The 12,866-nt window shown below is 47.5% G+C and overlaps 1 protein-coding gene across 7 annotated transcripts in view; it reads left to right on the forward strand.

The window, feature by feature from the left end:
- COL6A3 (collagen type VI alpha 3 chain) overlaps positions 1–12,866 on the forward strand; it is a 91,377-nt gene that overhangs the window by 42,517 nt on the left and 35,994 nt on the right. For 6 of the 7 annotated variants that reach the window (XM_017890346.1, XM_017890348.1, XM_017890349.1 and 3 more), the window contains 8 exons: positions 678–1,283; positions 3,808–4,422; positions 5,683–6,282; positions 6,921–7,258; positions 8,533–8,611; positions 9,551–9,696; positions 11,397–11,489; positions 12,051–12,104. In XM_017890346.1, the coding sequence (XP_017745835.1) occupies positions 678–1,283; positions 3,808–4,422; positions 5,683–6,282; positions 6,921–7,258; positions 8,533–8,611; positions 9,551–9,696; positions 11,397–11,489; positions 12,051–12,104 (2,531 nt within the window). Of the gene's footprint in view, positions 1–677; positions 1,399–3,807; positions 4,423–5,682; positions 6,283–6,920; positions 7,259–8,532; positions 8,612–9,550; positions 9,697–11,396; positions 11,490–12,050; positions 12,105–12,866 lie in introns of those variants that run through there. The other variant, XM_017890352.1, reaches the window with a different exon arrangement.

Genomic DNA, 12,866 nt, shown 5'->3' on the forward strand with positions numbered 1-12,866 from the left:
CGGCCACGTCGTCCCACGGTTCCGTGGATGGCCTATCTCCGCTTCCTCTGCTCCCTTTCCTCTCACCGCTCAGTGGCACCATCTGCAGTTCCCTTTCTTGCTCTTGTGCCACCCTTTCTCCACTGTACTGGATGGTTACATCCATGATAACATGCACTGCTTCTTTTCTCATAAATACCCTCTCTGATGCTCTACTTCCCCTGTTAGCAGCACTTGTCTCCTTCTAAAGACTTATCTATACTCTAAAGTTCCTTTCCTCTCATCCTCTCTGAGCCCACCCTCCTTTGTCATTCATCCTTGCTCCTCCCCCAAGTGCTCCAGTTGAGGTCACTCTATCTGACAAGGTCCCTGCCTCCGGTGAAGCCCAGTGGCCGACCCTCAGGTCCCTGAGCAGCACCTGCTGCAGTGCAGTTCCCCTCCTTCCAAAGCACCATCCTCACTAGTCCTGATGCAGCTCTTCTGGTTTCTGCCTCCCTCGGGTTTTTCATTCTTTGCTCCCCTTCTCTCTGACATGTAAACACTGAAACACCCAGGACTCCCACTTCTTGGACTTTTAACAGTGGTGGTTGGTGTTAGGATCCCCTGCCTGTGACTTCATGACAAACTGGGTAGTGGTTCATGAACGCTAAGAATTTGGTGACGATGAAGGTGAAGCCATGCTCACATTTGTTTCGCAGGTGTTGGCGGCAAGAGGGACGTGGTCTTTCTCATCGATGGTTCCCAAAGTGCCGGGCCTGAGTTCCAGCACATTCGCACCCTCATAGAGAGGCTGGTTGACTACCTGGATGTGGGCTTTGACACCACCCGGGTGGCCGTCATCCAGTTCAGCGATGACCCCAAGGTGGAGTTCCTGCTGAACGCCCATTCCAGCAAGGACGAAGTGCAGAACGCGGTGCAGCGGCTGAGGCCCAAGGGAGGGCGGCAGATCAACGTGGGCAGTGCCCTGGAGTATGTGTCCAGGAACATCTTCAAGAGGCCCCTGGGGAGCCGCATCGAAGAGGGCGTCCCACAGTTCCTGGTCCTCATCTCGTCTGGAAAGTCTGACGATGAGGTGGATGACCCGGCGGTGGAACTCAAGCAGTTTGGCGTGGCCCCTTTGACAATTGCCAGAAACGCAGACCAGGAGGAGCTGGTGAAGATCTCACTGAGCCCCGAATATGTGTTCTCGGTGAGCACCTTCAGGGAGCTGCCTAGCTTGGAGCAGAAACTGCTGACACCCATCACGACCCTGACCCCAGAGCAGATCCAGCAGCTCCTAGCCAGCACTCGCTATCCGCCTCCAGGTAAGATGCGGGTGTCGGAAGTTCTCCTTGGAGTATTTTCCATATGAAAAATAACAGGCTCAAAGGCCATGGTACTCAAAATAAATTAAATTAAAATAAAGGTTGTGTGCCTTTACCTTTATGGTTTTTTACTTTGTGACAGGGTCTGGCTTTGTTGCCCAGGCTGGAGTGCAGTGGCATGATCATAACTCATTGCAACCTCTGCCTTCTGGGCTCAGGTCAACCTCGCACTTCAGCCTCCTGAGTAGCTAGGACTACAGGTGCATACCACCATGCCCGGCTAAGTTTTGTATTTTTTGTGGAGATGGGGTTTTGCCATGTTGGCCAGGCTGGTCTCGAGCCCCTGAGCTCAAGTGATCCACCTGCTGCAGCCTCCCAAAGTGCTGGGATTACAGGCATGAGCCACCGCGCCCGGCACCGTTATGTTCTTCATGCCCACCAGCCAGCCCCCACCAGGACACACCTGTGATTGAGCAGGTTGGGTCTATTGCTCACGGAATCCAGGGAGAATGCATACCGTGGCGAAGCATGGGACATCTCCATAGGAGGGTGGCGGGAAGCACTGGGGGGACTTGAGCTAGTGGCAGGTCATTTTGTGGAAAGTTTAAAGAAATGGAACTTTGGCCTGGATTGGATGTTGTCAAGATGCGGATGTGATTGTGTAGCTGTATCTTAAGTCTCATCTAGAAGCAGGATGGCCCTGGTATAGATTGAGAAGAGCAGTCACTCTTATTAACCAGGATAGGGGGTGTTTTTGTCCTTTTGTGGTTTGCACCATGTTTTCTTTTGTCTGTGTTCAGATAGGGTTACAATGTGTTCTCATTTTCATCTTGCCCCGTCATGATCACACAGTGGACTTGTCTATCGTGGGGGTTCTGTGAGATCATGTGTGCTCTACAGGAGAACCCCAAGGCCATGTGTGCTGGACCAGCTCCCTAATGCGGGGCTGATTCTCTCTTTCTTAGAGTAAACATTTCCATCACAGGAGCTGCTCAGCTTCCACTGTGCTGCATTTACACTGTAAATAGCCCAATTGTGTATGAGGCAAAGGGCAGGTTGAAATGTGTGGAGTGGCAACATACAAGTTTAATAAAATGGCATCTGAGGAGTACCTAAAATTCTAACTAACAGGAAAATGTGGCTCATCTTTCTCAGGATCTTTCGATTAATTTATTGTTAAAAATGCACTAGGCTGGGCGTGGTAGCTCATGCCTGTAATCCTAGCACTTTGGGAGGCTGAGGCAGGCTGTTAACGAGGCCAGGAGTTCGAGACCAGCCTGGCCAGTATGGTGAAACCCCATCTCAACTCGAAATACAAAAATTAGCTGGGCATGGTGGCACACATCTCTAGTCCCAGCTACTTGGGAGGCCGAGGCAGAAGAATCCCTTGAACCTGGGAGGTGGAGGTTGCAGTGAGCTGAGATCATACCACTGTACTCCAGCCTGGGCGATAGAGTGAGACTCTATCTCAAAAAAATATATTAAAAAAATGCACTAATGTAAAGAAAATTAGTCAGGGTGGGTGGGGGAAGCTGGGCACGGTGGCTCATGCCTATAATTCCAGCACTTTGGGAGGCTGAGGCAGGAGGATCACTTGGGTCCAGCAGTTCAAGACCAGCCTGGGAAACATAGTGAGACCCCCATCTCAAAAAATAATAAAAAAATTTTTTAAATGAAATTTTAAAAATAATGGCATGGGCATGGTGGTGCATGTCTGTAGTTCCAGCTACTTGGAGGATGAGGAGGGAGGATCACCTGAGTCTGGGGGATCAAGGCTGCAGTGAGCTGTGATTGTGCAACTGCACTCCAGCCTGGGAGATAGAAAGAGGCCTTGTCTCAGGAAAAAAAAAAAAAAAAAAAAGAAAGAAAACGAAATAGAAGGAATCATAGTGAAAATAAAACTTTGTATAAATGCTAGAGATGTGTGAGCAAAAAGGAAATACGAGGACACAAATGCCTGGGGAGCATATATGTGACCCCTTGGATATAGCACTGTGTTATGTGTGTCCTGCTCCCATGGGCTGAGCCTGGGCAGCATGCTGGGCTGGCGTTGGGCTCCTCAGGGATCTCGCTTGCTGAGTGATAGCTTTCGACAAGGCAAGGACCTATGGCTTCAGCTGTTTCTCTTCTTGTGCAACAAAGATGTAGACCCCAGTGTCCTTGGTCTCTTCTGGTAGCAACAGTTCATGATTCTGTAGATTATGGTAGCCTAGGATTGATTTCTAAAATCTGCTTACATTTTAAAAATCAGTAGTAACCCAGACCACAATGCCAAAATTTAAATAGAGTAAATTCAGAAAGACACGTTTTGGATAACTTCAAATATTTCAAGAAGCAGAAATTGCTTTGGTGTAAAAGGTCCAATTTTTAACAGCTAATTTCAAAAAGCCCAAGATACAAACAACACATGCATCTTGGGATATAATTTTAAGGTTGATTAAGATTATGGTGCAAGGTGCACACCAAACCCAGGTGAGGGCTACTTACACACTGAACGTTTCCCTTTTTCTTCTTTGATCTGCAGCAGTTGAGAGTGATGCTGCAGACATCGTCTTTCTGATCGACAGCTCTGAGGGTGTTAGGCCAGACGGCTTTGCACATATTCGAGACTTTGTTAGCAGGATTGTTCGAAGACTCAACATTGGCCCCAGTAAAGTGAGAGTTGGGGTTGTACAGTTCAGCAATGATGTCTTCCCAGAATTCTACCTGAAGACCTACAGATCCCAGGCCCCGGTGCTGGACGCCATACGGCGCCTGAGGCTCAGAGGGGGGTCCCCACTGAACACTGGCAAGGCTCTCGAATTTGTGGCAAGAAACCTCTTTGTTAAGTCTGCGGGGAGTCGCATAGAAGACGGGGTGCCCCAACACCTGGTCCTGGTCCTGGGTGGAAAATCCCAGGATGACGTGTCCAGGTTTGCCCAGGTGATCCGTTCCTCGGGGATTGTGAGTTTAGGAGTAGGAGACCGGAACATCGACAGAGCAGAGCTGCAGACCATCACCAATGACCCCAGACTGGTCTTCACAGTGCGAGAGTTCAGAGAGCTTCCCAACATAGAAGAAAGAATCATGAACTCATTTGGACCCTCTGCGGCCACGCCTGCACCTCCAGGGGTTGACACCCCTTCTCCTTCACGGCCAGGTACATGCTGTGTGACCCATGACTGCAGAATGTGACATCAACATTTTTTTTTTTTAAATTAAAAAAATTCAGTAGTCATTTTTAAATAATTTTCTTCTCTCTGGGTTGTTTCTGCAGATAATATTAGAAATTAAATACTGGAAAAGTAGTTCCATTGAAATTGCAGAAGGAAGCATATTATTGATCTTCCATCACTCCTGAGATTAATCATAGCCCCATTGAAAGGTTCTGTAGTGTTGCACTGAGTTAATTACAAACTCATTGGGTCTCAGAATAGGATGGCATCTTTGAAATCAGCCAGTCCATGCCCCACTGAACATGACTTTGAAGTTGGCCCATGCCCAGTGGCCAGATGCCTACCATAGTCTGGGTTCCCTCATTCCTTGGCCTGGTGGGACCATCAGGGAATACCTCCCTGGAAGACTTGCAGCCGTCCGCCTCAACTTCTACCCCGTGCTCCTGGTTCTCACCTTTGGAGCTGCAAGAGCAAAGTGGATCTCTCCACCAGCCCATATTTTTCTTTGCCCCTCCTCCAGGCAATTGCCCTGTAGACATCTGAAGCAAACCATTAGGGTTGGTTCTTCAAGGGGGAGCCATATGCCTGTTTCCCTAGCTCACTGCTCCCCATCAGGCTGCCCATGGCACATCTCACATCCCTCATGCTGTCTCTCATACTTCCTCCTCTCTACTCCAGTCTTAATTGCTTGATTATAATCAAGAGATTACCCTCGACCTCACTGATATTCAGCCAGCTCCCAAAAAGCTCTCAGACCATCCTCCAAAGTTTAATGGGATCTCTTCCTATTTTCCAATCTATTTCTCCCAGTCCTTCCTTGCCTTGCCCCTAACACACCTCTCTTCACTTCCAGGCACCGTTTAAGATTCTTGACCACAAAGGAAGCTTCTAGTGGCATTTCCTAAAACACCTGAGATCACAGATGTCAAAGCCAGGTCCCTATTGAATTCTTGTCACAATGATATTTTGCACGGGATAACTGAAGTTCTCTGTCACTGAGTTTTCACAGAGTGTGACATCAAATAATTTTTCTCCTTTCCTTTTTTAGAGGATTTATCATTCATCTTCTTATATTTAGCATGTTTGGGAGCTGCAAATTCAGGAACTACAGACTAAAGAGGCATGGATTTGAGTTAAGGTTTCACTGTGAATAAATTATTAGGAATGTCTTATTTCAGTTATTTAATTTTACCTTTGGATCTGGAGACCCAATCTCTTCTTATTTTCACTTGAATCACTTCTAGAGAAGAAGAAAGCAGACATTGTATTCCTGTTGGATGGTTCCATCAACTTCAGAAGGGACAGTTTCCAGGAAGTGCTTCGTTTTGTGTCTGAAATCGTGGACACAGTTTATGAAGATGGTGACTCTATCCAAGTGGGGGTGGTCCAGTACAACTCTGACCCCACTGATGAATTCTTCCTGAAGGACTTCTCCACCAAGAGGCAGATTATCGATGCCATCAACAAAGTGGTCTACAAAGGGGGAAGACATGCCAACACCAAGGTGGGCCTTGAGCACCTGCGGGTGAACCATTTCGTGCCTGAGGCAGGCAGCCGCCTGGACCAGCGGGTCCCTCAGATTGCCTTTGTGATCACGGGAGGAAAGTCGGTGGAAGATGCACAGGATGTGAGCCTGGCCCTCACCCAGAGGGGGGTCAAAGTGTTTGCAGTTGGAGTGAGGAATATCGACTCGGAGGAGGTCGGAAAGATAGCATCCAACAGCGCCACGGCATTCCGTGTGGGCAATGTCCAGGAGCTGTCCGAACTGAGCGAGCAAGTTTTAGAAACTTTGCATGATGCGATGCACGAAACCCTGTGCCCTGGTGTGACTGACGTTGCCAAAGGTAACTCCCATTATATGCATATTTTCCATCCTTTCCTATTGATGTTTGTGCATCTTTAGCTGTCTGGTCCCTGGTGCTGACTTCTGGAGTCCTTAGGCATTTGTTTGCTTCATACATTTACTTATACCTAATGGGACTGGTCCTGACACCCACCTCACCACTACCTAGGGTGTTCCTCCAAGATAAGAGAAGTCTATTGTATTTTGCTTTTGTAAGATTTACTTTTCTCCCCTATTCTTTAGTCCCTCAAACAATTCAGATTTATTGATTCCTGTTTCTATTTATAGATCAAGTATTTGAGATCAGAGTATTTGATTTTCAAGTGCTTTTAATCTAAAGCACAACCTTGGGATGCATCTAAACACTGATGGTGTATTGTCACTCCAAAGTTAATTAACAATACCAAAAAACTCAACTTTAAAAAACAGCTTACCATTTGGCACCTAACAGCCACCCTCATTTCTGTCTGTGAGGGGGTGGATCGAATTGCTTCTCAAAGCTCACACACACAGGATCTCATTTTGCACTTGAGTGCGACGCCCTGGTCCTCTGCCTGGGTTGTCCCTGTTGCTGGTATAAGTAGAGTTCATCTCCTCAGCCCCAGCTGAGAACTCATCATCTGCATTTCTCCTTTCCAGCTTGTAATCTGGATGTGATTCTGGGGTTTGACGGTTCTAGAGACCAGAATGTATTTGTGGCCCAGAAGGGCTTAGAGTCCAAGGTGGACGCCATCTTGAACAGAATCAGCCAGATGCACAGGGTCAGCTGCAGCGGCGGCCGCTCGCCCACCGTGCGTGTGTCAGTGGTGGCCAACACGCCCTCGGGCCCGGTGGAGGCCTTCGACTTTGACGAGTACCAGCCAGAGATGCTCGAGAAGTTCCGGAACATGCGTAGCCAGCACCCCTATGTCCTCACAGCGGACACGCTGAAAGTCTATCAGAACAAGTTCAGACAGTCCTCGCCGGACAGTGTGAAGGTCCGTGGGGCCCCTTGGTTTGGGTGCTCCCTGGGCAATTTCCAGATTTTTACTGGAAAGGAGGAAGCCCCTTCCCCCAAGTTAAATCCTCTTCATGTTTAACTGGGTTGTTAGTGCCTATATGGAAAATTCCTTACTTATTAACTGATCCAATGTCATGTACTGTCTTCGTCATTTTGGTAGTCTTACTTAAGCTCTAAAAAGATCCTAGAAATCAGTAGTTTAACTTGAGTGAGTCGAATTTGTGATTGATTTACGTTTAATTAGAGTCCAGTCAGGTATGTTCTCCACTTTCATTTCTCTGTGTGTATGTGTGCATGCATGCGTGTGTATACATATATGAATATATATTGTGTAGACACACACACCATGTGAGTTTGCTAGGGATCATCATGAAGTACTACAGCCTGGCTTGCAACAGACATTTATTTTCTCACAGTCTTGGAGGCTTGACATCCTCGAGATGTTGGCAGGGCTGTTTCTCTTGAGTCCTCTCTGCTTGGCTTGTAGGCAGGGGTCTTCTCCCTGTGTCTCCACATGACCTTCTCTCTGTGCATGTCTGTGTCCTAATCTCCTCTTCTAAAAGGACATCAGTCATACTAGATTAGGGTCCACGCTAATGACCTCATTAACCTTAATTACCTCTTTAAAGACCCTATCTCCAAATACAGTCCCATTCTTATGGTACTGGGGGTTAGGACTTAACATACAAATTTTGAGGGGACACAATTTAGCCCATGACACATGCACACACATGCACATACATGCACCCCCACACATGCACTCCCACACATGCATGCACACACATGCACCCACACAACCACACATGCACACACACGCACACACATGCACACAAACATGCATGCACACACATGCATATACAATGCACCCACACACAGGCACACATACACACCCACACATACACACCCACACACATGCACACACACATGCATGCACACATGCACATTACTTGCAGAAACTATGTCTTAGAAATATGAGAATGAGATAAATTGCTTTTATTGTCATTGCTGCTTGTCTTTTTAAAAAATAAATTAAGCACTCAAATATACTTCTCCATTTTAAGTGTAATATCAAAGGCCTGTGAACATGGGTAATCACTCCTCAACTTGGGCCCTCAGTTTCCTTAAGTGTAAAACAAAGGGTTTGAGACAGCTGATCTCTCAGTTTTCTATTAGCAGTCTGCAACAGTCAGCAGTTTTCTATCAGCAGTCCTTTTTCGTCTGCATGGGGTTTGACAGCTCTCTTATCTTCAGGTGGTCATTCATTTTACTGATGGAGCAGATGGAGATCTGGCTGATTTACACAGAGCATCTGAGGACCTCCGCCAAGAAGGTAGGTGCCAAGGCTTTTAATCATGAGAAGTAAACCCTTGTGAGGCAAGGTGTGCTGCTCTGCTGGAGAGAACCTCTCTGCTAAGGCAGTGCCCTGAGGGAGCAGCGTGTCTTGGGAGACTCTTCTTCCCAGCATCATGGCCCTTCATCACCTGCTTGGAGCTGTGGGATGGAGCTAACAAAAATTCCTTCTGTACTTAGACAACTTTACTGCTGTGTTGTGGCTGTTCAGGTAGTAGAATGTTCAGAAAGCATGATGTGTTTGCAAATGATCTTGAAATATTAATTCATTTATCTTCATCATATAAACTAGGAATTAATTACTAACAAAAATACATTGCTCTATTTTTGGTTTGCAGTTATCACAGTTCAACATTTAATAACAATACACCTAAATAATACAAAGAAAATAATGTAAGCAATGATGTACCAAACATAAGGTGACCGGAAAGCAGCCACGCCTGTTATCAGATGTGATATTTGACTGTTCCCTTGCTTTGGTATTTGGTAGCACTGACTATCAGAAAGTGGATGCCATTACAGAGGCGCAGTTTATCCCAAGAACGTTCTATTTATTAGCTTACTTTTCCCAAGCAGTGGAGATGAGGCTGCTATTACCTGATTTTGGAGGTGTTAGTATTTCAGTTCTTCCCACAGCATACTCGTATTACAGAGAACTCATGCATGAATATACTTCATGGATGCCACTTCCTATAGTTTTGGTAATAGGTTTAGTTCTTGACATACTGGAAGCAATTATTCAGCAGAATCCAAAGTTTCAGTATTTCAACTATTCAGAGTAGCCAATTAACTTGATTAAATATATTCAAGTTAAAAGCTAAATTTTACACTGAAGTTTTCTTTAAAATGTAGTCAGGAAAAGGACAATGCAGTTCCCACCAGACTAGGTGAGCCGTATTAAATGTGTCTTTCTTTGCAGGTGTCCGCGCTTTGATCCTGGTGGGCCTTGAACGAGTGGCCAACTTGGAGCGGCTAATGCATCTGGAGTTTGGGCGAGGGTTCATGTATGACAGGCCCCTGAGGCTTAACTTGCTGGACTTGGATTATGAACTAGCGGAGCAACTTGTGAGTTTTTTATGTCTTTATACACAAACCAGTTTAGATACCACACCTTTTGGCATTTCAAGAGAATGAAGTTAATTATTACCAGGCGAATGGGGGAGGGGTGCCTTGGTGGATAACTAAATTTATTTAATTCACTTGGGAACTGCCTTGTTGCCATAACATGTGTGAATCTGGAAATGGAGATAGCAAATCGCTGGAAATCCAGCGAGCTGGAAGGGGGTCCTAGGCGCGCTGAGGTTGTAGCCTTAGCATTTTCTCTGCTCCCTTAGCAATGGCCGCTTTGAACACCATTGCTGGGATGCAGACCATCGAGATGGCCATCCTCAAACAGGAAACTGTGTCAAGAACATCTGAAATCTTGCATGATAAACACAAGAACATGCAGGAAAAGAAAGGCTGTTTCTGGGTGGAGAAGTGCTTTAATTGTCCTCTCTAGTTTCCCTCTGTGTCAATGAAGCTCCCTCTGGGGCTTCTAATCCTGCCCAGGGCCAGCCTCGCTCAGCTGGAGGTGTGACCTCCTGGGTTTAGACCGGGGAGATGAGGGACTGAGCTGCGAACTCAGAGGTTCTTTTTTTTTTTTTTGAGATGGAGTCTCGCTCAGTCGCCCAGGCTGGAGTGCAGTGGCGCGATCTCGGCTCACTGCAAGCTCCGCCTCCCGGGTTCATGCCATTCTCCTGCCTCAGCCTCCTGAGTAGCTGGGACTATAGGCGCCCACCACGATGCCCGGCTAAATTTTGTATTTTAGTAGAGACGGGGTTTCACTGTGTTAGCCAGGATGGTCTCAATCTCCTGACCTCGTGATCTGCCCGCCTCGGCCTCCCAAAATGCTGGGATTACAGGCGTGAGCCACCACACCCGGCCTAACTCAGAGGTTCTTTGGTGGTAGCAACAGTGGACTGTGGCTATGAGAATGGGATGAATGGACCCTGCTCCTTCCTTTCTTCCCTACTTCTTTGCAGGGCTAGAATCAGGATTTTTTTTTACTGGTGGAGGTAGGTTGAGTTAGCTCACAAATCTGGGACATGGGAGAAAGGGAAAGCTCTTGGAACCTCATTGGAAGAAAGTGCATGTGCCCACCATTAGTTATCGGATGGAAATGTATTTGGGCACGCTCTTTCCCACATTAGGTCAGGGGCCGGTTGGGATGAGAATGTAGAGTGTGTCTGTGTGACCCGGAGTTGAGAAGCTTGTGGCTCTGAGGCCAGGACCACTTGTGCCTGCTCCCACCAGGGCTGCTCTGGAAGCCTCTTTCTGGGCTGGTACCATATCCCGTGACTCTCATCCTGGTTCCAAGGAAGGGTGGTCATGGATTTCTGTTCTGGAACCCCCTTCGGTCTTGGCCATCTGCCATTTGCTTGGCTTTGCACTTTGGAACTGGAACATATGTAAGCTATAGTTAAGATGTGACAATGGAAACTTCTAGAAATAAGGTCCAGCCTGAGGTGACATTGTGCATAAGATCTATCTTACTTTGGTTGTTCTTTACTTTCCCATTGGTGACTTCCCACCCACACCCTGACTGCCAGGAGCTGGGCCCTCCTGACTTTGCTGGTCAGCCATCCAACAAATGTCACCTGGAGGGACTTCACCTTGCACTGTGAAACCCCCATGCATCCGATTTTGACCCTTAAAGCATATTTATGATTTTCTGCTGGGCGTTTCTTGAGATCTGAACATTTGGTTTCTCTTCCTTTTGGTAGGACAACATTGCCGAGAAAGCTTGCTGTGGGGTTCCCTGCAAGTGCTCTGGGCAGAGGGGAGACCGCGGGCCCATCGGCAGCATCGGGCCAAAGGTACGGTGGCTTTACCCTTGCCCACCCCTGCGATGAGCTATCAGAAGTCTGACATTACTTTGGTGGGGTAATTTCTCTAACAGGAGAATGTGGAGATGAAGGAGGAGACGAGAGACCATTTCTTATGTTAGAAGGAGGAGCTCTGAGGGGCAGACCCGTGTGCTGCTCTGCTGGGGCCTGTCCCAGTGAATTTGGTTCAGGCGGAACCCTCCTTTTGCACGGGATAAGGGGATCTGTGCTTTAACATCTTGGTCCTTCATTTCATAAAATAATGTTAAAGTGAGCTGGCATCCCTGACAGCAGCCTGGCTGGGAATGGCAGCCGGAACTTGTAGCATTTGCTCTGAGTCAGTAGGAACTAACAGGCTTTCTTGGCAGAGCAGGAGCCTTAGAGATCCTGACAGAGAGAATCATGACATGGTGTAGTGAGGGGAAAAGCAGTAACAGGGAAAGCCATGCTGAGTTTTAGTGCTGCTCTGCCAAATGAAGGATCCAGGGATCCTTACTCTAGAACAAAGAAGACCACGGGATTTAACAAAGGACCTGATTTACTTTGTTTCAGGGTATTCCTGGAGAAGACGGCTACCGAGGCTATCCTGGTGATGAGGGCGGACCCGTAAGTAAAAGTTGTTTTCGTCCCTAAAATTTCACCCCCTCCTTGATCCTTACCCATTGGGATTGCATTGTGGATTTCAGCATTTGTTCAGTTGCTGATGGCTTTCCCTTTGGGAGAAAAATTAATTTCTAATTTTCTTAACAACTTTGCCCAGATGTCTAAGTACAATAATTGAAGTATGACAAATGTGGGCATGAAGGGTGGGATTTGTTCTTACTCTATTTCAGAGGGAGGGATTGATTGGTTTCTGAGCCAGAGGGACACCGAATTTGCACACCCAGTATCTACTAGATTAAGACATGCAAGTAGAGATGGGAGTGAGCTGAGGGGTGAGGGCATAGTAGGAAACCTCACCAGGGCTGTAGGAGTTACCCTGTTAAGGGCAGTCCCCAGAGGGAATGTTGCTGGATCAGATCATCAGTGTCCGAGGGTCTTGAGGATGGACAGACCCCAGTAGCAGGGTCCATGGGAGCAATGCCCAGGATAGACGCCTGTCTGGGGAGCTTTGGGATACTAGATCAAGGTCCAGCCCTGGGATAGGGGACAGAGGGGCCCACGAGCAACAGTGCAGTCACCAGGGCCCAGCCGGCAGGGCTTGGCTAGAGAACAGGGAATCAAGCATCACTTGGAGAAGCTGTCAGGCCAGTAGGTCTTCCCAGGATTGAGCACCCACAGAGACACGGTGCTGGGGGCCACCCACTCTCAGCCTGCAGAGCAGTGCTGTCTGCACTGCTACCCTCCCAGATCTCATTTCCATCAGCG

Source organism: Rhinopithecus bieti, unplaced genomic scaffold, assembly GCF_001698545.2.
Source record: "Rhinopithecus bieti isolate Rb0 unplaced genomic scaffold, ASM169854v2 scaffold_19482, whole genome shotgun sequence".
Classification (NCBI taxonomy): Eukaryota; Metazoa; Chordata; class Mammalia; order Primates; family Cercopithecidae; genus Rhinopithecus; species Rhinopithecus bieti.